General features: G+C 40.4%; 1 protein-coding gene across 1 annotated transcript in view; it reads right to left on the bottom strand.

Moving 5' to 3' along the window:
* The window catches only part of FLT4 (fms related receptor tyrosine kinase 4), a 115,036-nt gene that overhangs the window by 28,163 nt on the left and 61,075 nt on the right, over nucleotides 1-25,798 (bottom strand). The window contains exons 7-14 of the mRNA XM_051979092.1: nucleotides 19,861-20,032; nucleotides 18,906-19,023; nucleotides 13,273-13,427; nucleotides 12,563-12,725; nucleotides 9,922-10,060; nucleotides 5,921-6,029; nucleotides 4,079-4,438; nucleotides 2,740-2,886 (exon numbers count right to left, since the gene is read on the bottom strand). Of these exons, the coding sequence (XP_051835052.1) occupies nucleotides 2,740-2,886; nucleotides 4,079-4,438; nucleotides 5,921-6,029; nucleotides 9,922-10,060; nucleotides 12,563-12,725; nucleotides 13,273-13,427; nucleotides 18,906-19,023; nucleotides 19,861-20,032 (1,363 nt within the window). The remainder of the gene's footprint in view (nucleotides 1-2,739; nucleotides 2,887-4,078; nucleotides 4,439-5,920; nucleotides 6,030-9,921; nucleotides 10,061-12,562; nucleotides 12,726-13,272; nucleotides 13,428-18,905; nucleotides 19,024-19,860; nucleotides 20,033-25,798) is intronic.

The following is a 25,798-nucleotide window of genomic DNA, read 5'->3' as shown; positions in this document are numbered from 1 at the left end:
GAAGTCAGGATGGGAAGGAGAGGGAAGAATAGTTTCTCCCTCCTCCCCCTACCCAGCAATACATTCTTTAGTTATTCTCTTGAAGTCTCTCTCAGACCTTCAGGACTGATAACAGCTACCTCTAATCTTTAGAACCTCCTTCCTCCCTGATAGCTAGACTGTGGTCTAGGTCAAGAAGGGTCTGTATTGTATTCTCTGTATCACAGGGCCTTCCACATAGTGATGCTCAATAAATATTTGTTGAATTGAATTTAACTGAATTGGTCATGTATTTCAGATATGTGCATCCTGTTGCCTCATAGAGATTGTGAGCTCCAAAGGCAGGGGCCGTGGCTTATATTGGAGTCACTTATCAGTCAACCTTGACACCAGAAAAAAAGCAAACAAGGCATCTCAGTAGCCAAAGCAGTTGTCACAAAGTCAAATATTTTCCTCACAGAAGAGATCTTCATTCAGAGTCGAGTAACACATTTCTATCACAATTCATTATCTAGTTTCTCAGCCCACAGAATATTAAGATAAGCAAAATTATATGAGAATGAGGATGGCAGAGTACAGTTAGAGACAGGCACAGTGAGAAGTGATAGCTATGCTGAAGGAAAAAAGAAAGCTATTTAAAAAACCACCTATAAAATGAAGATGAGAACTTTTTAAGAACAGTGAGAAGGGACCTAGAGAAACTCTCAGTATCTCAGTCAAAGATAATTCCTAAGGTTTATAGTGATAAGTTCGAAAAATAGAGGTTCGTACCTCTTAGAGTAGCCAAGATGACAGGGAAAGATAATGACAAATATTGGAGGGAATATGGGAAAACTGGGACACTGATGCATTGTTGGTGGACACATGTGCATTGTGAACTGATCCAATCATTCTGGAGAACAATTTGGAACTATTCCCAAAGGACTATCAAACTGTGCATATTCTTTGATCCAGCAGTGTCTCTACTGGATCTGTATCCCAAAGAGACCCTAAAAAAGGGAAAAGGACCCAAATGTGCAAAAATATTGGTAGCTGTCCTTTTAGTAGTGGCTAGGAACAGGAAACTGAATGGGCCCAGCTGGGGAATAACTGAATAAATTATGATATATGAAGGTAATGTAATGTTATTGTTCTATAAGAAATGATAAGCATGTGGATTTCAGAAAGGCCTGGAAAACGAAACAAGCAGAATGAGGAATACATTGTACATAATAACAGTAAGATTATGTGATGATCAACTATGACTGATTTGGTTCTTAGGGGTTCAGTGATTCAAAACAATCCCAATAAACTTTGGATGGAAAACGCCATCTGCATCCAGAGAGAGAACTATGGAAACTGAATATAAATCAACACATCCTATATTCACTTTTTTTCTTTTTCTTCTGTTTTTTTTCTTTTTTCTCTTTTCTCTTTTTCCCCCTTTTGTTCTGCTTTTTCTCTCCCAATATGATTCATAAGGAAATAGGTAAAAAATGTACACATATAATCAAAAAATAAAAAAAATTAAAAAGAGGTTAAATTATGTTTGTTGTCCTCTGGTTAGGAAGATTTATATCTATTTGCCTATCTATTTGTCTATCCTATCCTATCCTATCTATCAGAAGACATAGATATAGAGGTATCTATCTATATCCATAGATATCTAGATAGATAGATATCAACTTATATATATGCTCCAATTTAAAAAAGATTTCCATCTATTAGATTAGATTAGAAAGATTCCATCTATCATGGCTAAAAATTAAAGTTTTAGTGCTGAAAGGGGATGCATACTGATATCCTGAAACAGACTGTCCCTAACAATGCTGAATAAAGTATGCCTCCCTTTGCTTCCCTGTATCTATGTTAGAACTCTGCCATGTTTAGAGCAGATTTGAAGGGATATCATTACCTTTGTCTCCTCTCCACCCCCCTCACCCAGAACATGTGGACCTTGTCCTTGGTCTTTGCTCTGGCCCATTCACAATGTGGAATTCAATGTTCTCCAGCCAAAAGAAATTGCACATTTGGTTTGGCTGAGTATGAGGGACAGAGACAACCTTTAATATATCTCCCTTTTTCAACTCTGGTAACAATTTCTTCCTGAATTCAACACTATCCATGAACAATTTCTGGTAGTTGTTGTTACTAGTCTTCCCTGGGGTTGAAGGAAGTACTTTTGGGATTGAGGGATGCTCTTTGCAAATGCCTCTCCTTTAGATTTGTCCTCTAACAAGAACAAAAAAGCACCAAATAACCAATCTAACTAAGTAGGGGAGCAAATGAATCTCTTCCTTTAGAAAGAATATAAGGCGAGGGAGTATAAGAAGGGGTTTTGTGGGGCAGGATTGTCTCCAAGACAAAGCAGGGGCCCTAGTGAGCCTGTATTTCCAATGGAAGGGCCTGAGCCAACGGTTCCATAGAGAGGGAATCTTTTGGAATACAACTGGATGCTCAGTTCTTGAATTTGCTTCCTTTCTTTCAGTTTCTTCAACGCTCCCTTTGAAAAAGTCCAGACTTGTCTGAATTAAACCAAAGGGAAAAGAGATTGTCCATTGTTCACTTCTGAACTCAATGGACAATGGGCTTGGAGGACTATAGTGATGAGCATGAGACAGGAGCCATCCCTCCCAGAGTCAGAAAAATCAGCAAACTAGAAGATAAACAGAAGGGTGAGAACCTAGAAGGGAGTAGTCAGAATTGTGGGCCATAGTTCCATGCCTGGGACTTTCCTTTGGGTCTTCCCAGGACCTCCCCACTCCCAGGGCCCCTCCATACCTGATTCTTCCTCCAGCGGCCTTTCATCTTTGTACCAGACAATGTCTGGAACATGGGCCCCAGCCACCGGACATCGCATCTCAATGGAGTCACTGACATTCACCGAAAGATCAGTCAGGTTCTGTGTGAGTTGGGGTACCTCCAGAGCTAGGGAAAGGGCAAAGTATGAGGTTAGCTGCAGGGATGTTCCCACAGCTAAGAACCCAAGAAAGTAGCAGGGAGGGAGTGATGTTGAGCTGGGACAGCAGGGGACAGAGGACAGTATCCTGGCAAGATGGTTTGATTGGGGAGTGGGGAAGAGAAAAGAGGAGTGGGAAGAAAGACAGGACAATGACATGCATGTGTATATGGAGGACAGAGTGGGGGCAGCTTTTCCTCCCAGTACAATATAAGCTCTCAGAGGACAGAGTTGTGTCCAACTCTAGATGACCCCATAGATATTGCCAATGGGATTTTCTTGGCAAAGATACTGTAGTATCTAGTGGGTCCCCATTTTACCAATGAGGCAAATAGGAGTTAAGTGATTTGCCCAGGGTCACATAGCTAGTAAGTGTCTGAGATCATATTTGAATCCAGGAAGTCTTCCTGACTCTAGGGTCAGGGCCTATCCATTATATCACTTTGCTGCCCCCACCTAATACATGTAAGTGCTTAATAAAAGGCTAGCTGGTATAGTGGATGGATCATTGAATCTGACAACAAAAAGATCTGCCTCATTTTCCTTACTTGAAAAGTGAGGATAATAATAGCACCTCTCTCCCAGGATTGTTGTAAAGATAAAATGAGCCAATATATGTAAGGTCATTTGCAAGCTTTAAAGTTCAGTTATTTCTGACTTATTGAGAACAATTTGGGTTTTTCTTAGCAAAGATACTGGAGTAGTTTGCAATTTTCTTCTCCACTCATTTTATAGATGAGGAAAGTGAGGCAAAAAGAGTTAAGTGATTTGCTCAAGTTCTCACAACTAATAAGTGTGTCTGAGGCCAGATTTGAACTCCAGGCTTCCTAACTCTATACCCATTACTTTATCCTCTACCTAGCAATTAGTGCTACCTAGCGGCCCCACTATTATTATTAGCTATTATTAAATACTTTTTGATTTGAATTTATTGAATTTGTGGTAGTATCCATATGTTTGTATGTTATTTTTTTGTGTGGGTATTGTGAGGAGAAAGAGAAATGTAGCCATGGAGAGCTGTATAAGGCTCTCTTTTCATAGCCCATGCTCCCATGGTCATCACTCCATCTCTTCTGCTGCCTTCCTCATGTTTGGTTCTGTATCCCTCTTTGTCTCCCTCTCTCTGACCTCTGGCCCCTGCTACCCTCTGGGGCTCCTCACCCTGTACAGAGATGTATTTCTTGTGGCAGTGCTTCTCGTGGCTCCGCCGGTCTTGCACTTCACACACGTAATCACCCTCTTCATCAGGGGCGATGCGGGGCAGAGCTAGGCGCAGAGTGGCGTGGCGGGAACCTGGTGTGGAGCTCAGCTGCCCTTCCAGCCGTGTAGCGTACAAATGCACATTCTTGCAGTCGAGCAGGAGCGGGTTCCCCTGAGCATCATGTAGCGTGGACAGGTTCAGGCGGTACCACTGAAGATTCTCATAAGTGTAGTTGTCTGCTTTACAGCTGAGGGTCAGATCCTGGCCCTCAACGGGCTCCTCACTTGGCTCCGACTCAATAGTGAAGCCATGAGGGATAGCTGTGGGAAAGATCATGTGGGTTCCAGGGGCCAGGTGGGCTATCATCCTCACTACTGCCCTGAGACCTCACCTGTCTACATCACAAAACCCAAAGGCCTTTTCTTAATTTTTATCCTCCTTGATTTTCTGTGCCATTTAACATTATTCATCATTCTCGTCTTCATGATGTCCTCTTCTCCCTTGGCTTTCATAACATTGCTCTCTGATTACTCCCTTGCTTGTGCTAGCTTTTTTTAAACCTCTCTCACAATTTAAATACAGGAATCTCCCAAAGTCCTAGCCATAACCCTCTCTCTCTAAATCTGTTTCTCTCTCTGTCTTTCTCTATCTCTCTTTCCTTTTCTCGTTTTTTTTTTTTTTTTTGTCTTGGCAATCTCACTCACCCTCACAACTTCAAGCATCAGATCTTATTTTCATCTCCACCTTCAGATCTCACTGATTTAAGCATTCTCATAGAACTAAACAGAATTTTAGAAATAATTTAGTCCAATGCTATCAAACTCAAATAGAAACAGAGCTCTGTGGGAAGCATATTGACTTAGAAAAGCACAAAGTAACATTATGTTGTATTTGTATTTATTTTGTTAAACATTTCCTAGTTACATTGTAATCTGGTTCACAAGTTACTTGGATGTTTTGGGGTCTGCCTGTGGATAGAAGTCTTGAGTTTACCCTTCTCATCTAGTCTATCCCACTCCCAACCTCTATTTTCACTTTTCAGAGGGAGAAACTGATTAAATTAATTTGCTCAAGGTAATATAAATGGATAGTGACAGATTAGAGATTAGAACCTGGGCCTTCAAAGTCTAGTCATGTACTCCTGCTATAATTCAATATCATTATCTATTTCCTGGCATTACTCTTGGATGTCCTGCAGGCATCTCAATGGAATGTCTTAAAAGAGAGCTTATATTCTTAAAAGAGAGCTTATATTCTCCCTCACCCCAACCTTTGCCAAACTTCCTGGTTTTGGTTGAGAGCCTTACCAACCTTCTACCAGGTCTTCAATCTTAGAGCTCATCTTGACTCTTCTCTCTCCCTTATTTTTCCCTTCCCATATATTCAGATACCAACTTATTGAGTCTATCTCCACAACAGCTCATGAATCCCTCCCCTTCTTTCTATTCACCCAGCCTTATCATCTCTTGCCCAGATTACCTTGCTGCTATCCAAATCATCCATCATACAGCTGCCAAACTGACATTTCTAAAACAGAGATCTGATCTTGCCTATTCAAAAATTAATGATTCCCAATAATTTCACTGACAAAATACAAAATCCTCAGCCTGGCTTTCAAAGTCCTGTATAAACCAGTCACCTCCTACATTCTCAGTAATCTCATTTAACTTCCCTTTATATGCTTTCCATTTCACTCAGACTGACCTGCTAGCCGTTTCTCCTCTCCAAACTTTCATCTCCTTCCAAGCCTTTGCAAAGATAAAACCCCATCTCTGAAATGTGCTCCCCCTACCCTTACTCACTAGTTACGTAGAAGTAGATGAGTCGCTCATCCTGCCCCACTTTGTTGAAGGTGACACACTTGTACATGACAGAAACATTGGCCTCCTGGATCACCAGCTTGCTCACAGTCTAGAGTGAGAAAGGACATACTACTGAGATTTCTTTTTCCAACTAGTGTACCCTTCCCGTGTGCCTAGTTGAGTGATGGAGAAAAATAGCCTGTGGACATAAAGTAACTGAGGCTTTAGGGTAACACAGAATGCTAGTAGGAAACATTTCCCAGGAGTACTGCTTTCCAGCCTTTCTCTCATGGGACAATACCCATCTGCTTTATTTCCTTAAAGAAAACAGGAACAGTTAGATGGCAAAGTGAATAGACTGTTGCACTCAGAGTCAAAAAGATCTGAGTTTAAATCCTGCCTCAGACACTTCCTAACTGTGTGACTCTGGGCAAGCTTTTTAAACTTCTACTGTTTTAATTTTCTTATCTATAAACTGGGTTAAGAATAGTACCTCCTTTAACGAGTGATTGTAAAGATCAAATAAGATGACCTCTAAAATGTTTCATAAACCTTAAAACACTATATAATACTTGCTATTAGCATATGATAGCTATATATTGATAGGATGCCAGTAAAAAGATAAAAGGGATGGGTTTTATTAGTAAAAAATGACAAAAGGAAACACCATTAAAATGACAGAAGAGAAACTTAGGAAGATTTATATGAACTAAAGAGTGAAGTGACCAGAACCATGAAAATAATTTAAATAATTAAAATAACATTGTAAAGGCAGCTAGGTGGCACAGTGTTTAGAGCACCAGCCCTGAAGTCAGGAGTGATCTCCTACATTCAAATATGATCTCAGACACTTAATACATCTTAGTTGTGTGACCCTGGGCAAGTCACTTAACCCCAACTGCCTTGGGGTGGAGAGGAACATTGTAATGAAACTAGTTTGGAAGAGTACTTCTCTTTGGAAGAGCTGTGATTAATACGACTGACCACAATTCCAAAGAACTGCTGATGAAACATACTACGTACTAATTTATTCTGAAGTGATAAGTTCACTATACAGAATACAACACACATTTTTGGACATGGCCAATGCAGGAATTTGTTTGGCACAACTATATGTATTTGTTTAAAAGGATTTTGTTTTTCTTGATTTCTTTCTCAGTGGTGTGGTGGGAAGTGGGAAAGAGAAAATAAACACTTAATTGAAAAATCTTAATTAAAAAAATCAGAAATACATAGTTACATAGTAGACCCTTAAAATAAATTCTTACTGTTTAATTGACTAGTTGATAGTGTCATAGGTCTCAGAGTGAATCAGGTGCAAAAGTTTCCCAAACCAGAGGAAAATATTCTCCACACCTAAGATCCTTCTTTCCTGCTCTGGTGCTTTTTAGCTATGGACTATTCTGGAGCAGTTCTGGGAATATTCCCACTGTCACAGAATCACAGATAAAGAACTAGAAGGCACTTCAGAGACCATCAAGGCCTCTCCTCCACTCCCATCCCCATTTTATAAATGAAGAAACTGAGGTTCAGAGAAGTTAAGTAAATTGTCTCCAGCCATGGAGATAAACCTATCAGAGAGGATATTAAAACTTGGGTCCTTTGACTCCAGAAACACTTTGCTGTAACTCCAATAAGTTCCTAAGTGTTCCCTGTTAGAAGGTATGCTCTTTGAGGGCAGGAACATTTTCTTTGTTTTGCAATTTTTGTATTTTCAGCATTTAGCATAGTGTCTGGTACTTCAGGTGACTTGAGGAAATGGCAGTTCTTTGTTGCTGTCCAGAGTTGGAGTCATTTCAATTGTGTCCGAATCTTTGTGACCCCATTTGGGTTTGTTTGTTTGTTTGTTTTGGTAGAGATGCTGGCAAAATGGTTTACCACTTTCTTTTCCAGCTTATTCAAGAGATGAAGAAAGTGAAGCAAACACATAAAATGACTTGGCCAGGGACACACAGTCAGTAAGCATAGGAGGCCAGATCAGAACTCAGGAAGGTGGGCTTTCCTGATTCTATGCCTGGTCCTCTATCCACTTTGCCATCTCTCTGCCTACCAGCATGCAGTAAATGCTTAATAAATGTTTGTTGACTTGCAGGAGAGGTTCTTGCCTGGGTCTTTTGCAGGGTTAGATTTCCCTGATATGTTTTAGTCTTAATGGGAAATATGATGGGAGGTTAAGAGGAAGTGAAAATGGGAAAATACAGGGAACAAAAATGCAGGAATGGAAGTAGGGAGGGACCAAGTCAAGATTGCTGTAGTTCTCTGCCTGACCCATGGGTGCTCTCTCTTTCTGTCTCTATCTTTATCTTAGTGTCTGTCTGTCTGTTTCTATCTCTATCTCTCTATTTCTCTTTGTCTCTCTCTTTTGCTTTCTGTCTCTGTCTCTTTCTCTATCTCTCTGTGTCTCTGTCTCTGTCTGTTTCTCTCTATGTCTGTCTGTCTCTCTCTGCAGGTTCCATCCCTTCCCTTTCCCTCCCATTCCCTTTCCATCCCCCTCTTGGCCCTGAGGCCACTTCCCGCTGGGCCTTTGAACAGGAAGCATCTTTGGAGGTGTGTATGAAAACAGGAAGTGACTTGAGGAAATGGGAGTCCTTTGTTGTTCTGGGCCTCCATTCCCTCCTCCCCACATGTTGCTCTCTGGGCACAAGCTCCATTTGGGGGCACTGAGTAGACTGAGCAGGCAGACAAGAGGGATGGAAGGGGGAACCATCCTCTTCAGCTACAGTAAGGGCAGAAACCAGGTTGTTGGTCTTAAGCAGCTGGCACAACCCAGGTACATCTCCCCCCAACTTGTCTCAGCAGAAAATCCTGGGATCTTCTCTCAAATGCATGGACAATTAAGGTTGGAAGTTGTCAATGTTTAATATCCCTCCCTCATCCTAGGAATAGAAGATAGAGCAGAAGCTGGTTTGAGACAGAGTGGCAAAAGCCTAAGATCTGGATTCAAAGGACTCTATGATTTACTCCCTTTATGACTCTGGATGAGTCACATAAGCCTCAGTTTCCCCATCTGCATAATGAAGGAGTTGGATTAGATGATCCCTAACTTAAAATAATCTTTTAAGATCTTTTAAGTACAGATCAGGTTTCTTGTGAGGCTCTGAGTGCAGCCACCAGGAGTCCTCCCTAGGGCTCTATCCTTAAAGTCAGAAGCAGGCTGTTCTCTATATGTACTATGTGTAGTACATAGAAACACATATGTGTCCATAGAAGCAAAGGATGAAAAGGAAAGAGACAATAATTTCTTTGAATTTCCTCCCAGGAAAAACCAACATTTACCCTGGGATAGAGGAGTATGTGTTTAGATATTAAAATAGATGAAAAGCAGAGGGCTTAGAAAGGTATGCTATATAGAGAACGGTAAACATGGAATTAGGAAGGCCTGAGTTTGAATTCTGTCTTCGACATTTACTAGCTATATGACCCTGGTCAAGTCAATTACCACTCTAGCCTCAGTTTCCTTAGCAGTAAAATAAGACAATTGAAGTTACTGGCCCTTAAAATTTCTTCTAGCCTTATGATCACTAAGCTTGTGAGGAAAGTGCTGAGAAAATCATAAAGCATTACATAAAAATGAATTATTATTTTATTATTATCACTTTGCATATGGGGAATGTGAAATCCCCCCAAAGTGTCTGACTTTTAAAAATTTCCTAGAGATTGGCAGAAATGACCCTGGCACCCAAGTCTTTGCACTTCCTGGCAGTGATGGTGATAGTGAATTGTGGAACTGAGTCCTCCAATCTGTCTTTACTTCCCTACTTCAGGGCCTCAAGGTTGTGTTGGTACCCACCTAAGCATTGGCCACAATAGCCCAGAGCTAGGGGTCTTTCCTTCTGGCCTCTTCCCTTCTGGTCAGTTAGTTGTCTGGGCAGTGCCTAAGGAGGGGGCTACCTTGCCTTTACTCTTGGCTTTCTATTTCCGGCCTCATCCATGGTACCTGGCACATAGTAGATGCTTAATAAATGCTTATTAATTCATTCCAGTCCTAGGCTAGCTCTCACTTTGTTTTTGCCTTCCACAGATTCAGTCCAGGTGTCCAGGCTCTCGATGGGGTTCACAGCATCCTGGGCTGACACTTCCCTCCAGTCCACACACTGGGGCATTCGGTCCCGCTGATGCCGCCCTCCAGTTGGCTGGCTCCTGTACTTCCACAAGAAAGAAATAGGTGGGGGGAAATCAGTATTTAGGAGTGTCCCACTCCTCTCAGGAGAGGAGACAAGAGCCAGGTGGCTCCCTTCTCTCTTCCTTGAAGAATCAGGACACATCTAGTGATCTTGCATGTGTAGGCAAGAGGAGCAGAGAGAGGGAAGAGACTAATTTCTCTTTATTCTCAAGGTGAGGTTCCCCACATTTGCACAGTCATTCATTCTCATTCTCCTTTAATACAAATGCTCAATGATACTTTGTCTAGCCAACAGATGGTGACTCTGAAAAGATTAGCCCTCTCCCCCACTCTGCAGACTATGACAATTCTTCATTACCTAACAATAATAAGTTTAAACTCCTAATCTTGGGAATCAAAATCCTCCATAGTCTGGCCCCAATAAATCTAACCAACACACACTAGTCTTAGCGAAGCTCTTGTCTTTGAGCCTCTTCCATATTTAACCTCAATGTCTCTTCTCTTATACCAGGCCCAATGAGATCCCTCTCCACACCAGGCTCCTTGACATCCCCTCCCCAAGCTTATTGCCCCCTCTGTATATTTGCTCTTGTGGCTCCCTGGACTGAAATGTCATGTTTTTGATAATCCAAACCCTATTATCCCTTCAAGGTTCAATCTGGTTCTGTTCCTTCTGTTTCCTCCAGACTATAAGTCTTCCTCTGAGGGCAGGATTTGGCTCATTCTCTATCTGCTCTAGATTGTGGACTCTTTGAAGGTAGGCCTTTTTCTCTGTCTCTGCAGTATTTACCCTATTTCTCCCTCTTTCTCCCCAAGACAGTGAGCTCCTCCAAGGCAGGGTATAACTCCTTCTCTCATTTTTAGCCCTGGTACAGCTCTGGATAGTATTTTTGATGACAAATGAACTGAATGAGGGAGTGATGAAGAGGCGAGCTACAGAACTACCCATAGCTGTTTAGTAGTTTGATAATGCACTGCCAGGCTTACAAACTGGGCCCTGAGCCATCCTCTATTCTTTCTTCTAGGAAAAAGTTGGTGAATGGAGAGGTCTTTTTGGAGCCCTCATGGATGGGAACTTGGGCTCTTGAGAGGGAAAAGTTGAGGAAAGAGGTCCCTGTGTTGGGCCACTGAAGCTTCCCTACAACTTAGTCCTAGACAGTTTGGGCTCTGCTTCTACTTGTCTTCCTTCTTCCTTTCCTAAACAATTAGGGCACATGTCAGAGGAAAGCACGATAGAAGGAATGAGGAGTCACTGGATTCCAATCCTGGCTCTTCTATTAATTATATTATTCATTTTGAGCAAATCAGCTAACTTCTCTGGGTTTCAATTTTTATACATATAAAATGAGATGGTTGGGACTAGCTTATCTCAAAAATGCTTACTAATGCTAAATCTTTTAACTTGCAGCTCAAATTGAGATTTTTTGAAAAGTGATAGGGCAGGGTCTGTCCCCGGATAGAAGCTCACACCCTGGGATGGGGTCAGTGAGTCAGAACTTGCACATGATAGACAGGGAAAGGGGGGGATTAGGCACAACAGAGGGGCGGAAGAGGGGCCCTGGTTGGGGAGAGACTCAGTTAGAAGATCAGCATAAACAACAGGAAGGAAATCAGTCAGGAGCATCCCAGAGCCAGGACTCACTGGCCTTGGACACAACACTGCTACTCATCACCCCTCCAGTTTCCTACTGCCAAGACTGCCACAAGTACCCAGCCTCCTCTCTAGAGCTGCTCTGGGAAATCACTGAGGACCATAATCATCAGCCTCCATGCACTATCCACATTCTTTCTCTTCTCTCTTCCTTCTCTGTTTCATCTATCTCTTTCCCTCTTCCCCCTTTCTCTGTCCTCTTTTACTCCCTGTCTTTCTTCTCTATCTCTATTCCCTTCTCTTCTATCTCTGTCACTCTTTCTTCCTCCCTCTCTCTCTATTTCCTTCTCTCTCTCTCTCTCTCTCTCTCTTCTCTCTCTCTCTCTCTCTCTCTCCCCTTCTTTCTCTCTTTTTCCCTCTCCTCTATCTCTGTCTCTCTATTCCTCTCTTTCTCTCTTCTCCTCTCCTTGGTCACTGTCTCTCATTGTCCCTCTCTCTCTCTCATTACTCTGATCACATTACTCATGATCTAAAAAGTAACCATGGCAAAGTTCTCTTTTGCTAAAGTTCAAATTCTTTAGCTTGGTGTTCAAGGTTCTCCCAACCTAGATCTTCAGTTTTACCTTACAACACTCAATTTTATGTCCTCTACACTTCAGCCTCCTCAATCTCTTTACTGTTCTCTGAATGTGGCTTAGGCTTTAATGATTGTATTCCTACTTCTAACCTCAAATGACCCCCCCCTCCCTGCTTATCCATTTATTTAAATTGTATTCCCCTTTCAAGACCTGGCTCAGGTCCTTAATCCACAAAGTCTCCTCTAACTGCCACAAGGTACAGTTAAATAGGGGAAAGATTAGGGTTGGGGCTTGGGTACAAGTTAGGGTCAGGAATGTGACTAAAATCAGCCCTGTGAGGTGATACCCACAGGCTGCGTCTAGAGAACATCTTGCAGGGTGTCCAGGGTCTCCACTGCCATTGTATGACATCAGGTGGTGGTGCCCCATACACGGTACAGGTGAGGGCCTGGCGGCTTCGGCGAGAATAAATGCTGGGTGAAGATGCCTCCTTCTCAAGGATGTGGGGAGGAACTGTGGACAAAAGAACAGACTGATAGATGCAGGTGGCAAGGAAACCTTACGTTCATCCTGGAGCTTTGTGCTACCTTCCCTCCTCTGCCCATCTCCAACTTTCCCACTATAATTTCCACTATCATGAGGGGTGGGGATAGGGGGTTGGCTGGCCAGGATGACTCTCAGAAACCAGGCAGGATGTATGTCAGGAGCCATTCAGTCTGGAGTACGTGTGTGTATGTGTGGGGGAGAGTGGATTTGACTATAGCTGTGACCCACATTCCTTTGGCACATTCACCATTACCCCATCATACAATGTCCCTTACCCCCATTCCTGCCATCTCTAGCTCTTTTTCTACTGTGTCTTCCTCTACCATTCTCTTAGTTCTTATCTCTTTGGCTATATTCTCTTCTGAGCCCTGGCCCTCATCCCAGTCTTTATTCATCCCTGTCCCTTATTCCCTTTTCCACCATCCATTCCCCTGCTTCTACTAGTTCCATTCCCCTTCCCAAATCTGGTATGTTTCCTACTAACCTGGCCCAGTCCCTCTCCCTTGGGTCATACCATTCACTACCAGCTCCAGGCTGATTTCACGTCTCAGGCCAGCCTGCCTGTTCCACAATGCCAGGGTGTAGGTGCCTGCATTCTGTTCTGTCACCTCCTTGATTACTATTGAGTGTGGAGACTGGCGCCCAGAGACAGGCTTCCCATCCTTGTACCTGGAGGCATAGAGGAACTCAATCCTATATCTGTTGTATTAGAGCCTCATCTTGCCCCATCATTTGTTCTGGTTCCAGACTGGGCAAGGGAGAACCAGAGGATCACAGACAAAGAGCTGAAAAGGAGATTATTTAACCTAATCCCCTCATTTTATAGATGAGGGAAGCCCAGAGAGGTAATGTCAGCTGCCCAAAATCATGCCATTATTGGAACTAGGGCTTTTCAGAAGAAGTTTGGATGAGCCTCATTATACCATATTAAAATAGCAACCAACAATAATCCCAGTTGCTCTGAATATGCACATTCAGCTCCCTTGTTCTTTTAAAGTAGGATATAACACTACCTTTGAATCACCCAATTGTATTTCCTGGTCTCTGGGAAAACTCATTCACACACCATTTTCTTTGGCACTAGGGGATGGCTATGGTATTTGAGATGTTGTTGATGTTGTTCCTCCTTCCTTCCCAAAGAGGACCAGTAAAATCATCAGGATGTTGTGCATGAAAGTAAGTGGGACAGAGTTATATAAAGTCATCAGTCTTATTTTCTCCTCCAGAACCATCCAACTTCAGTAATAAGACAAAGTCAAGATGTCTGGCAATGGCCCAGGATGCAGGAGTGTCTTGGGCTTTTCTAAATGGTCTTTCCCAGTCTAAGGCAATGCCCATTCAATGACTAAAGGCTAGGTAAGATTCAGGACAAAAGAGACAGTCAGAAGTAAACCCAGTGTGATTGGCTTAAATCAGAGGCAAAGTTACAAAAGCAAGAAAGACTATCTCTTAACAGAGGCCATTGGATGGCCCAGTGGTTAGAGTACCAGTCTGGAATCAGGACAATCTGAGTTCAAATCTAGTCTCAGAATCTCTTGTTCTCTTGTTTGGTCTACTTCAGTTTCCACACCTGTAAAATGGGGATAAGAATAGCACCTCTCTCTCAGGGTTATTGTGAACATCAACTGAGATAACATTTGAAAAGTGCTTAGCACAGTGTCTGGCATATGGAAGACACTTAAATGCTTATTCCTTTCCCTTCCCAACACATCAGTCTTTGACTTTCATAGGAGAGTTGACTTTACAAGAGCAGTGAGGAGAGTCCTGGCAAATAGCAGAACTGAGTTCAAATCCCAACTAAAGTCCCACCAAGTTCCCTTGAAGGTAGATGGCACATTTGCCAAGCACTGGGATCATTCTGGCTGTCTCTCTGAGGATAGGATTAAACCTGTTTAGTGAATGTGGTCTGGGAAGATTTCTCTAGAAGGCTAAAGAAGAGTTATGTCTGTGCTTAGTGAGGGCAGACATACTAGGAAGAAGCACTCTGAGGAGGGTCTACATTTAGAGATCAGGAATTCAGAAGACATTTTTTTGTTCTTGCAGTGATTTGCCTGCAGATCATTCCTTTGCAGTTTATTGAAGGGGGCTAGGAGCTGGGTTAAGCTAGAGGCCAGCCTGGGGAATGGGTCTGGTGACCAGTGTTGCTCAAGTGATTAGGGATGTGAAAAAATTAATATAATGTAATGAATGTAAATTCTTTATTCCAAACATCAAGTACAGGGCCCGATGCATAGAAACTGCTAATAGATGCTTGCCAATTGATTAATGTGCACAATAAGGCATTTATTAAGTATTTTCTCTATGCCAATCACTGGCTGAACACTGTATATACAATAAAAGCAAGACAAATAACTTTCATTCTAATGGAAGAAGCCAACCTATAAAAGGAGTCAACACTTGTTGTAGGGGCATATGATACAATTCGGGCAGAGTAAGGTCAGATCTATACCAAATGTTAGAGCTGGGATGGCTCTTCTGATGAAGTGGAATTTGTGATGAAGCCATGTGGGATGGTGAAACTGTCAGCAGTGACTGCCCATTAGAAATTACTTTTATTAAAACTATGTACACCATGGGTTGTCATCACTGAAGACACATCACTACCTTACTAATAGAAAAACTTCCTCTGTCAATACTGCTGTTCTCTTGTGAATGAACCAGATGAGGAAGTTGCAGCTAAATGGAAAAATGACTTATATGATTATTTGAAAAGCCAAAGGAGTTAATTGTGTTGCTTTTGTCTCTCACTCAAGGCAATAAGAAAAACCATTCATAGGACAGTTGTGATCTTGCCTTACAACAGTGATGATGAATATAAGAAAAAGACAATCATGAAGATTATCACTGCTTATGCATCAATATCTGGTGCAAAAGATGAGAAAGTAGGGAAATTCTTTGAAGAACTTGAGCACCTGAAGATGCTTCAAGTTAAGTCAAACTACAGTTTGATAGTCAATGATTTCCAAAGATGGGTACAGGTGGTGATAGCCAATAGGATGTCAGAAAATGTGGGTCAAGTTGAGAAAGACTCCAAAGGCTTGTAGAATGCTTAGAAATCTTACATTTATACATCATAAATTCAGAAGACAGTCCCAAGCTGCTGTTGTTGTTAAAAATCGTTTCAATTTTGTCCAATTCTTCATGACACTGTTTGGGGTTTTCTTGGCAAAGTTACTGGAGTGATTTGCCATTTCCTTCTTGAACTCATTTTACAGATGAGGAAACTGAGGCAAACAGGGTCTTGCCCAGGGTCACAAAGCTAGTAAGTTTCTGAGGCCATATTTGAATTCAGGTTTTCCTTACTTTATGCTCTATCCACTGTGCTATCTAGATGACCCCAAAAGTGCTAGATATAGTAAATTCAGGACACCATTATGAAAAAAGTTCATTCTATCTTATGGGAAAATAAATGATTGTTTATAGATGTTTAGTCATATAAAATTCAGCAATCCATGTAGTCTACTACTATGGAGAAATATGATGAAATATTATAGGTAAAATTGCCTATAATAATTGAACTCAAAACAAAACAAACATACAGCAAGTCTGAATTAAGTTACATCATCTTAAGAAAACAATACAATTTTTTTCTTAAGTATAGCGGCCAATTAATCCTTTTAAAATGTTTTGAACTGGTGAAAAAAGGGTTTTCTTTAGAAATTTTGCTTTCCCATTCATTCCAAGAGGAAACTAGTATGAAAGCAACAAAAAGAGTGAAACAGATATGTTATTATTGCCATAATGGTCCACTTCATCATCAATGACAATGGCATCAGCATATTCAGGCCCTGACACTTCACTCTGTGATGTGCTCATGAGGAAGTAGAAATGGCTCTTAGGAAGAAGCAAGCACTAAGAATGGCTGGATTGACCTAAATAAGTATACACCAAGAAAATCTTTGCTGGGTATAACACAATCTTGAAAGCATTGTAGAATTTTTTTCACAAGATATTTCAGGATGAGAGAGATGCTCGAAAGCATGAGAAGAAAATCATGGATAAGAGGATGCTACTAACATCTGAACCATATGTCTATTCTCTCATCTTTACAAAGTGTTTATGAGAACAATCTATGCACATATTAAGGGTATCCTTGATGAAAACATAAGAAGATTGCAAGTTCCCCTGCATGATATTCCATAGCATAGAACTGCTTGACAATCACACAGTTGACTGAAATATACAAAGAATACAAGATTTTTTTATGTGCCTTTTATCACAAATTACCAAAGATTTTTGACTCAGTTGGTCAATGTGCAACCTTTCAAGACTCTATTCCAATAAGGAATGTCTCATAATACTTTAAGATTGTACAAAATTCCTTGATAAATGCAACAGAAAAACATGATTATTATTAAAAGCAAGTATAGCTATGTCTTCCATTGTGACAGATAAGACTGTATGCAGGATCTAGGCTGAAGAGAGATTCCCCATAAATGATGAGGTCCTCCAGATGACACTGTGCAATTTATTGCACCAATATCCAGAACATGAAAAGAAAGAGCCTCTTTAATGGAATCCATGATTACTCAAAAAATCATTCTATAGTAGAGATGAGCAAACTAGGCCTGGGAGTCAAATCCAGTTCTCTGCTTCTTTTTGTGTGACCCTTAAGAATGTTTTACATTTTAAAATAAGTTTTAATATGAAAACAATTCTTAGCTGGAGGATAGGAAGGGTAGAGTGCAAAAAGATAAAGAGCTAGATTTGATTCTCAGGACTAATTTACTGACTCCTTTGTCTATAGGAAAAAGAAAAATGGATGAAAATGCCTATTATCCAAATTATGACATGAATCTGGAAGGGAAGTCCATTGAATCTCTTTATCTGTAAGTATTTCTTCAGTTACTACAAAAGGACAATGATATGAGCACAGCATTGAATAGGAGAAAAAAAGGAGATTTCATGGCACTGGGGAAATTGTGCAACTCTTTCAACTATCCCAAGCTGCTTTTGTATACAACTTCCAACTTTTCAAACATTAATGCAAGATAGATGCAAGTGGACTTCAGCATATTTCTAATAAAGACCCATGTGAAAGAAATAAAAGGCTTATGAACAAAGAATGTTATTCATCACAAAGGCATTGGTGGTTCACCCATGAAGTAAGAAGGAGGGATCACAGATAGATACCCCGAATACTACAATGAAACTCATAGGCTATAAAATGCCCTGGAAGAAGGGGTCCAGAATAATGAATAGATCCTTTGTGAAGGACCAATGAAAGACCATAAACAAGAATCATGTAGGATAAACAGGTATGAAAGAGTCTCAATCTGCATTAATGGAGGGAATACCTACATTAATGAGATTAAAGCAAAAGGGAATAAAGTCACTCTTGTATGAAAGCAGAAGGTAACCAACCACCTGCCATAATTGTTGTTGATAAGTTGCATCAGGTAAATTTTTGTTAGCTCTTCATGGGCAGAGATCACATTGGGTAACTTTTTTTTCCATATTCCTATTTCTGGAGTTTAACACGGAGCCTTGCACAGAGCAAGCATCTGATAGAAAATTTGTTGAGTTTATAGGAGGGAATACTATACTGAGGAAAGGCTGGACTACTTAGTAATTAATATTAATCCTTATTTTACTGGTAAGAAAATTAAAGCATTGAGAGCTGATGTGGTTTGTCCAAGGTCATTCAATTTGTAAGTGTCAAACCTGGAATTTGATCCTTGGTTTCCTTGGCTCCAAGTTTCATTCTGTTTTCCATAGCAGATATTGTTGGAAGCTCAGAACAACAAGAAAATGGGAACAGGAATGAATAAAGTGAGAGAATGATAACCAGTTTTTATGATGAAAATATTATAAAGGCTATAAGAGGCTGGGATTTGAGGGAATTTCGGTGTGATAAAACATTGGATATGAGAGGGTTAGCAAATTCAGTAATCCACTTTCTTCTGGGCTCTACCACATTCTGTGTTGCACAAAGAAGTACAATTAGAATTAACTTTCATGCCTCCTGGGCAAGACTTCCTCTCTACTTTCCTGATCTTGGCCCTCAGTGAGGAAGTGTTGTCCCTAATCCCCTCAAATCTCCTCTCTGACCCTTCCAGCTTTAGGAAGTGATGGCATGTTGGGATTAAGGAACTAGGGAACCAAGGGGGAATCAAAGGATATTTTTGGAGGTGGGAAGGAGGTTACCATTGGAATTCTGGTGGAGGATATGCTGCCACCTTCACTGGAAGCTTCACCAGATCATCTCCTGCTGTGGCCTCGATCACAGGGCCCTTCAGCCAGTCTACACTAATGAAGGGTTTGTCTGTGAAATGGAGAGAACAGAAGTGAGGCAAAGACCTTTTTTATGGTCAAAAATGAATTCTTACTTTTTTTAAGGCTCAACTCAAATGCTATCTTTTCCAAGAAGGAATATCTTATTCTAGACTATAAAACTGAATTGTAAACTTCTTGAAGGCAGGGAAGATTTTATCTAAACTTTTAGAATCTGACACAATTCTCTGCATAAGCATATAATTGTTTGTTAATTTGCTTTTAAGGACTATCAAATTTCTCACCAGCCTTAAAAAGGGAAATGGGCTCCTTAACCTTGCTGAAGTATGAAGAGAGGGAACACTGACCTACAGAAGGAACAAAGAGCAGGGAAGTTGGACAGGGAATGTAGGCTTGAAAGCCCAATCACTGGGAACAGACATAGATGGGACACACTAGGAAAAGACATGAAACAGAGACACAGAGCCAGTCTCTAAAGAGTATAACAGAAGAGCAGAAACATGGCATGGAGACACTAACTAAGTGGTCACTAAACTGAGTCAGCAATCAGGGACTCAATTCCTTTAGATCACTTGCAAACATAGGGATGTGCATGTACACACACACACACACACACACACACACACACACTACAAAGGCTTCTGGTGAATGAATGAATGAATGCATACAGTGATGGATAGATTAAAGATCTATAGCCCTTATGGTTATGGGGAACACACATATCTACAGTTATGAGGTCTTATGAGGGGGAGGGTTAGATGGGGTTGAGGCAGAAAGAAAGCCTCCTCTGTGAGTCTCCCTTCCCTCCTCTTCCAAATACTGTACCCAAGGGCCTATCCTCTCCCCCAAGACCCAGTTGTGGCCATACCGTGCACAATGACCTCAGTGCTCTCCCTGAAGCTCTGGACACCATTGCTGGCTTCACACACATACTTTCCGAGATCTTGTTGGCTCACATTCTGGATGACCAGGATGCTGGATAGTTCTGTGTGTGTCTGTTGGGAGCGGCGCTCAGGTGTGACTGCTCCAGCTCGTTCTGTCTGCCAATGGGAGGAACAGGAGAGGTCAGCATCCTGCTTCTGCCCCCTCTCCTGTCTTTGATACCTTGTGTTCCCAGAGTATGAATCACCAGGTAGTCCCTTGTTGTTGTTGTTGTTGATTTTTTTTTCTCAAAGAGGACTCAAGACATCTGGGGGCTGATATGTTGACTTGCAAGTGAATTGGATTTAAATGAGGCAGAGCTGTGCAAAGTCATCAGCCTCGCTCTCTCCTCCAGAGTTGTATAGCCCCACTGTCTTCAGAAGAATGGAAGTCTTATTTTGGGTAGGAGGGAAGGACGGACTAGGATGCTGACTTTTGTAAAAAAGGAATACCCAAGAAACAGGTTATCTAGGATTTCCTCAGGAGCTTGAATTCAGTTCTTAAGGTGACCCACCAGCACCTCCTCCCAAGAGAATCTCCTATAGATTCCAATGGCCTAAAGTTCTATAGGGAAGGTGGCCCAAGAGATATAGGAAGTTCTTGATGATAAAATTTAACAAAAATTTTTTCAGTGAGGTTAAAAAGAGCAAATTACTTAAAAATAAAATTGTGGCTACAAAAAGATCTCAGAAGTTGATTCAGAAAAAAGAAAAACAGGAGATGGGACAAGAATTAATAAAATAAGAGAATGAATAAAAAGGGATGGCATGGCCCAGAAGGAAAAGTCTTAAAATTAGTAAAGCTCAATATGAACTGAAGCTGGTAACAAATGCTAAGAATATGCAACTTCTTTTTATGTTATGTAGGGAACAAGAGATAGAGCCAATAAGGGATAGAAGGATTACTGACTGGGATAGATAATGAAAATGAATGAGCAGAAAGCAGAGCTACTTAATGCTTATTGTGATTTTCTTTTCTTTTGTTAAAAAAATTCTGATTAGAAAGAATTTATTATTTTGATTTGCCATATGACTTTTAATATATTTATTTAACATTATATTTTCCCCCAATGATATATAAAAACAACTTTTAACATTCATTTCAAAAATGGAGTTTCAAATTCTCTCTCTCTCTTCTCTCACTTCATTGAAAAAGCAAGCAATTTGATATGGATTATACAAGTACAGTCATGTAAACATATTTCCATATTAATCATATTGTGAAAGAAAACACAGATTAAAAAAAATCCAAGAAAAATGAACTAAAAAAGTATCCTTTCAAATACCTTCAGACTCCATCAGTTGAAATAATAGATTTTCTTTTTTTGTTTTCTACTTTCTTTCTTTCTTTTTTGTAAATAACTTTTTATTGACAGAACCCATGCCAGATAATTTTTTTAACAATATTATCCTTTGCACTCACTTCTCTTCTGACTTTTCCCCTCCTTCCCTCCACTCCCTCCCCACATGGCAAGCAGTCCTACACATGTTAAATAGGTTACAGTATATCCTAGATACAATATATGTGTGCAGAACCGAACAGTTCTCTTGTTGCACAGGGAGAATTGGATTCAGAAGGTATAAATAACCTGGGAAGAAAAACAAAAAATGCATACAGTTTACATTCATTTCCCAGTGTTCTTTCTTTGGGTGTAGCTGCTTCTGTCCATCCTTGATCAATTGAAACTGAGTTAGATCTCTTTGTTGAAGAAATCTACTTCCATCAGAATACAGCCTCATACAGTATTGTTGTTGAGGTATATAATGATTTCCTAGTTCTGCTCATTTCACTTAGCATCAGATCATGTAAATGTCCCCAAGCCTCTCTGTATTCATCCTGCTGGTCATTTCTTATAGAACAATAATATTCCATAACATTCATATACCACAATTTATTCAACCATTCTCCAATTGATGGGCATCCATTCATTTTCCAGTTTCTAGCCATTACAAACAGGGCTGCCACAAACATTTTGGCACATACAGGTCCCTTTGCCTTCTTTAGTATCTCTTTGAGGTATAAGCCCAGTAGAAACACTGCTGGATCAAAGGGTATACACAGTTTGATAACTTTTTGAGCATAGTTCCAAATTGCTCTCCAGAATGGCTGGATGTGTTCACAATTCCACCAACAATGTATCAGTGTCCCTGTTTTCCCACATCCCCTCCAACATTCTGCATTATCTTTCCCTGTCATTCTAGCCAATCTAGACAGATGTGTAATGGTATCTCAGAGTTATCTTAATTTGCATTTCTCTGACTAATAATGATTTGGAGCATATTTTCATATGTCTATAAATAGTTTTAATTTCTTCATCTGAGCATTGTTCATATCCTTTGACCATTTATCAATTGGAGAATGGCTTGATTTCTTATAAATTAGAGTCAATTCTCTATATATTTTGGAAATGAGGTGAAAGAATAGATTTTCAAAAATGTTTACAATGTTCTAAATCTCAAGAAAAATGAGTAAATTATAAGAGTTCCTAGTTATCCTTAATTAGTTCAAGTCTTTGGGCCTAAACCAACTGTTTCCTAGTGTACTGAAAGAGCTGACTTTGATAACCTCTAAGTGATCCATGAAAAATCATGAAGAAAAAGTCACTATTGATCATAGAAATGCAAATTAAGACAACTCTGAGATACCACTACAAATCTCTCAGATTGGCTAAAATGACAGAAAAAGATAATGACGAATGTTGGAGGGGATGTGGGAAAACTGGGACACTGATGCATTGTTGGTGGAGTTGTGAACAAATCCAACCATCCAATGAATCCAGCCATCCAACCACCCAGGGAACATCCTGGAACTATGCTCAAAAAGTTATCAAACTTGTATATCCTTTGACCTAGCAGTACTTGTTCTGGGCTTATATTTCAAAGAGATCTTAAAGGAGGGAAAGGGACCCACGTGTGCAAAAATGTTTGTGGCAGCCCTTTTTGTAGTGACTAGAAACTGGAAACCCATCAATTGGAGAATGGCTGAATAAATTATGATATATGAATGTTATGGAATATTATTGTTCTGTAAAAAATGACCAACAGGATGATTTCAGAGAGGCCTGGAGAGACTTACATTAACTGATGCTAAGTGAAACAAGCAGAACTAGGAGATCATTGTACATGGCAACAAGAAGACTATATGATAATCAATTCTGATGGACGTGGCTTTCTTCAATAATGAATTGATTCAGACCAGTTTCAATTGTTTATTAATGAAGAGAACCATCTGCACCCAGGGAGAGGACTGTGGGAACTGAGTAAAGGCCACAACACAGCATTTTCACTCTTTCTGACTCTTTCTGTTGTTTGCTTGAGTTTTTGTTTTCCTTCTCAGGTTTTTTTTCCTAGATCCGATTTTTCTTGTGCAACAAGATAACTATGGATATGTATACATATATCGGATTTAATATATATTTTAATATGTATTGGAATACCTGCCATCTAGGGGTAGGGGTTGGGGGAAGGTGGGGAAAATTTGAAATAGAAGGTTTTGCAAGGGTCAGTGTTGAAAAATTATCCATACATATATTTTGTAAATAAAAAGTTATAATAAAAATCATGGAGAAAAAGAGAGGATCAGAGGTGGTGGGCACATGTCATATAAATTTAAGTTGTAAAATGTGTGTATGTGTGTGTATATACACATATATGTGTATATAAGACACAAAGTAAGAGGACAGTTTTTAAAATATAGTTTTGATATTATTAAGGGGATAACTTGTGATTATTTAGAAATGGAAGGAATAATCACCAAAAATTAGTATGAGTTCATCAAGAATAGATATATGAAGAACCTTGTTTCCTCTTTTGATATAGCTACTTGGTTAGTAGATCAAGGGAATGACACAAACATAGCATGCTTGAATTTTAATAAGACATTTTAAAAACATATCTGGAAAATGATGAGGAGTTGAAAGGCACCAAGAGACTGGTCAGGGATAAGGAGTATAATAAATGTCATTATGGGGCTTCAAGGATTCAAGCTAAGCACCTCTGACATCCCACTAAATTTAAGGGAGAACATTCATTGTCATCTCCTGGTACCTTGGTAACTTTCCTTAGTTTTTCAATTTCTCCAGTTGGTCTACCTTTTTGTCCACAGAAAAAAACTAAGAAATCCTTTCTAGAGCTATTTATTGTTTAAAGGATAGGGAGGAGGAGAAAAAGGAATAGGAGAGGAATGCCAGGGTAGGGGAAGCTGGAAGGAAATGTCTTGCCTCCTAGAGAGATTAGAATGATTGGGGTTTGGAAAGGAGAAATGGGTGGTAGATATTAGCAAAAGAAAGAAGGCTCAAAGGAGGGAAGTATATTGGTCATACAGGGACTGGTCTGGGGGTGAGAAGTGCTGTAGCGTCTACATTGGCCAGGAAGCCTACAAATGAGTCAACTAGCACTTATTAACTGCCTATCCTTCCTAGGCTCTCTGTGAGGTGCTGGGGACCCAAAGACAAAATTGAAACAGTTTTTGCCTTCAAGGAGATTCTACCCTCTCAATCCTTGCTCATGTATGCAGCCCGAGATGCTCGGCCCTGTTCGAGGCATCAGTCATCCAGGAGAGCATCAGGATCTCCAGAGAATGAGTCAGGGAGTGAGTTCTAGACCGAGCAGGGCTGAGAGAGGCAATCTTGATAGGCTCCCTGGGAGCTTCATTGGCCTGGGTTAGAAATAGGGCAAGGGATGGAGGCTTCAGGTCTACAAAGATAGACAGTGATGACAATAAAAGGAGGGTGACTCTAGTGGGAAGAAGAGAATCTTTCAGTACGAAGAGAGAGAAAGACAGACAGTGGACAGACAGGGACAGAGACACAGAGAGAAGCAGAGAGATAGCATGTGAGAGAGTGAATGTGTGTGCTGAGTCTGAGGGATAAAATGGGGAGACAGCATGGTCTAAAGAAAAGAGGCATAACCTTGGAATGAGAAGACCTGGATTCAAATATTACCTCCAGTGCCTACTACTTCTGCAATCTTAGATAAATTACTTAATCTCCTTGGGGCTCAGCTGTAAAATGAGGATGTTGCAGTCTGGCATGGGAGATTTCTTCTAGCTCTAGTATAGATTTTATGAACAGTGAACAGGAGATGAGAGGGACATTGAAGCAGTGCTGAGAAAACAGGTATCAGCTTCCCATATGGCAAGGTGTTTTAATGGACACGATGGACTGGAGATTGTGCCATGGGAACAGTCATGAAGATGCTTTCTCTTTTGAAAAGGAACCTGAACAGCAGCATGGATGAATAGAAAGGGAAATAGATAGGGAGAAACTGAGTTCAGATCTTGCCTTAGATGCTTACTGGCTGACCCTGGACTAATCATTCTGTGCCTCAGTTTCCTTATCTATTAAAAAAAAGAAGCTAGACTCAGTTGTTCTAAGTCTAAATTGATCTTTGAGCTCTATGATTGTATAGTGAGTGCTAAGAGTATGGTGATGTCTCTTAACACATTAGTTGGTATGAGATAGACTATTTCTAGAATTCTATTATATATTAAGAGAGGTAGTTTTTTTCTTTATTTTAGAATATTTCATCAGAGAGGGAGCAATTAATTAAGCTGGTCTTCCTTGATGAAGGAAGGTACGCGAAGTCTGAGTCTCTTTTCTGAGCCTCCATTCCTTACTTGTAAAATAAACATGTTCATCATTGCCTTAGCAAGAGTTTTGTGATGCTGAAATGACATACTAGATATGTAAGCCTTTTGTAACCACCAAGTATTATAGAATTGTGAGGAATGATTATTGCTTTTGTTAATTTTGAGAAGGTACAGACTTATGATTTCGTTGGTATAAGACATTCCCAATGAGGAAATTCCTTATTATTAATGTAAACTGGTACATATTTTGCAACTTAAAGTCAGAGACTATAAAGAATTAATTTGGGGCATAGAAA

The sequence above is a fragment of the Antechinus flavipes genome, chromosome 2 (genome assembly GCF_016432865.1).
Source record: "Antechinus flavipes isolate AdamAnt ecotype Samford, QLD, Australia chromosome 2, AdamAnt_v2, whole genome shotgun sequence".
Classification (NCBI taxonomy): Eukaryota; Metazoa; Chordata; class Mammalia; order Dasyuromorphia; family Dasyuridae; genus Antechinus; species Antechinus flavipes.
Note: the sequence above shows the minus strand (reverse complement) of the source record. Positions and strands in the feature narration are given on the sequence as shown.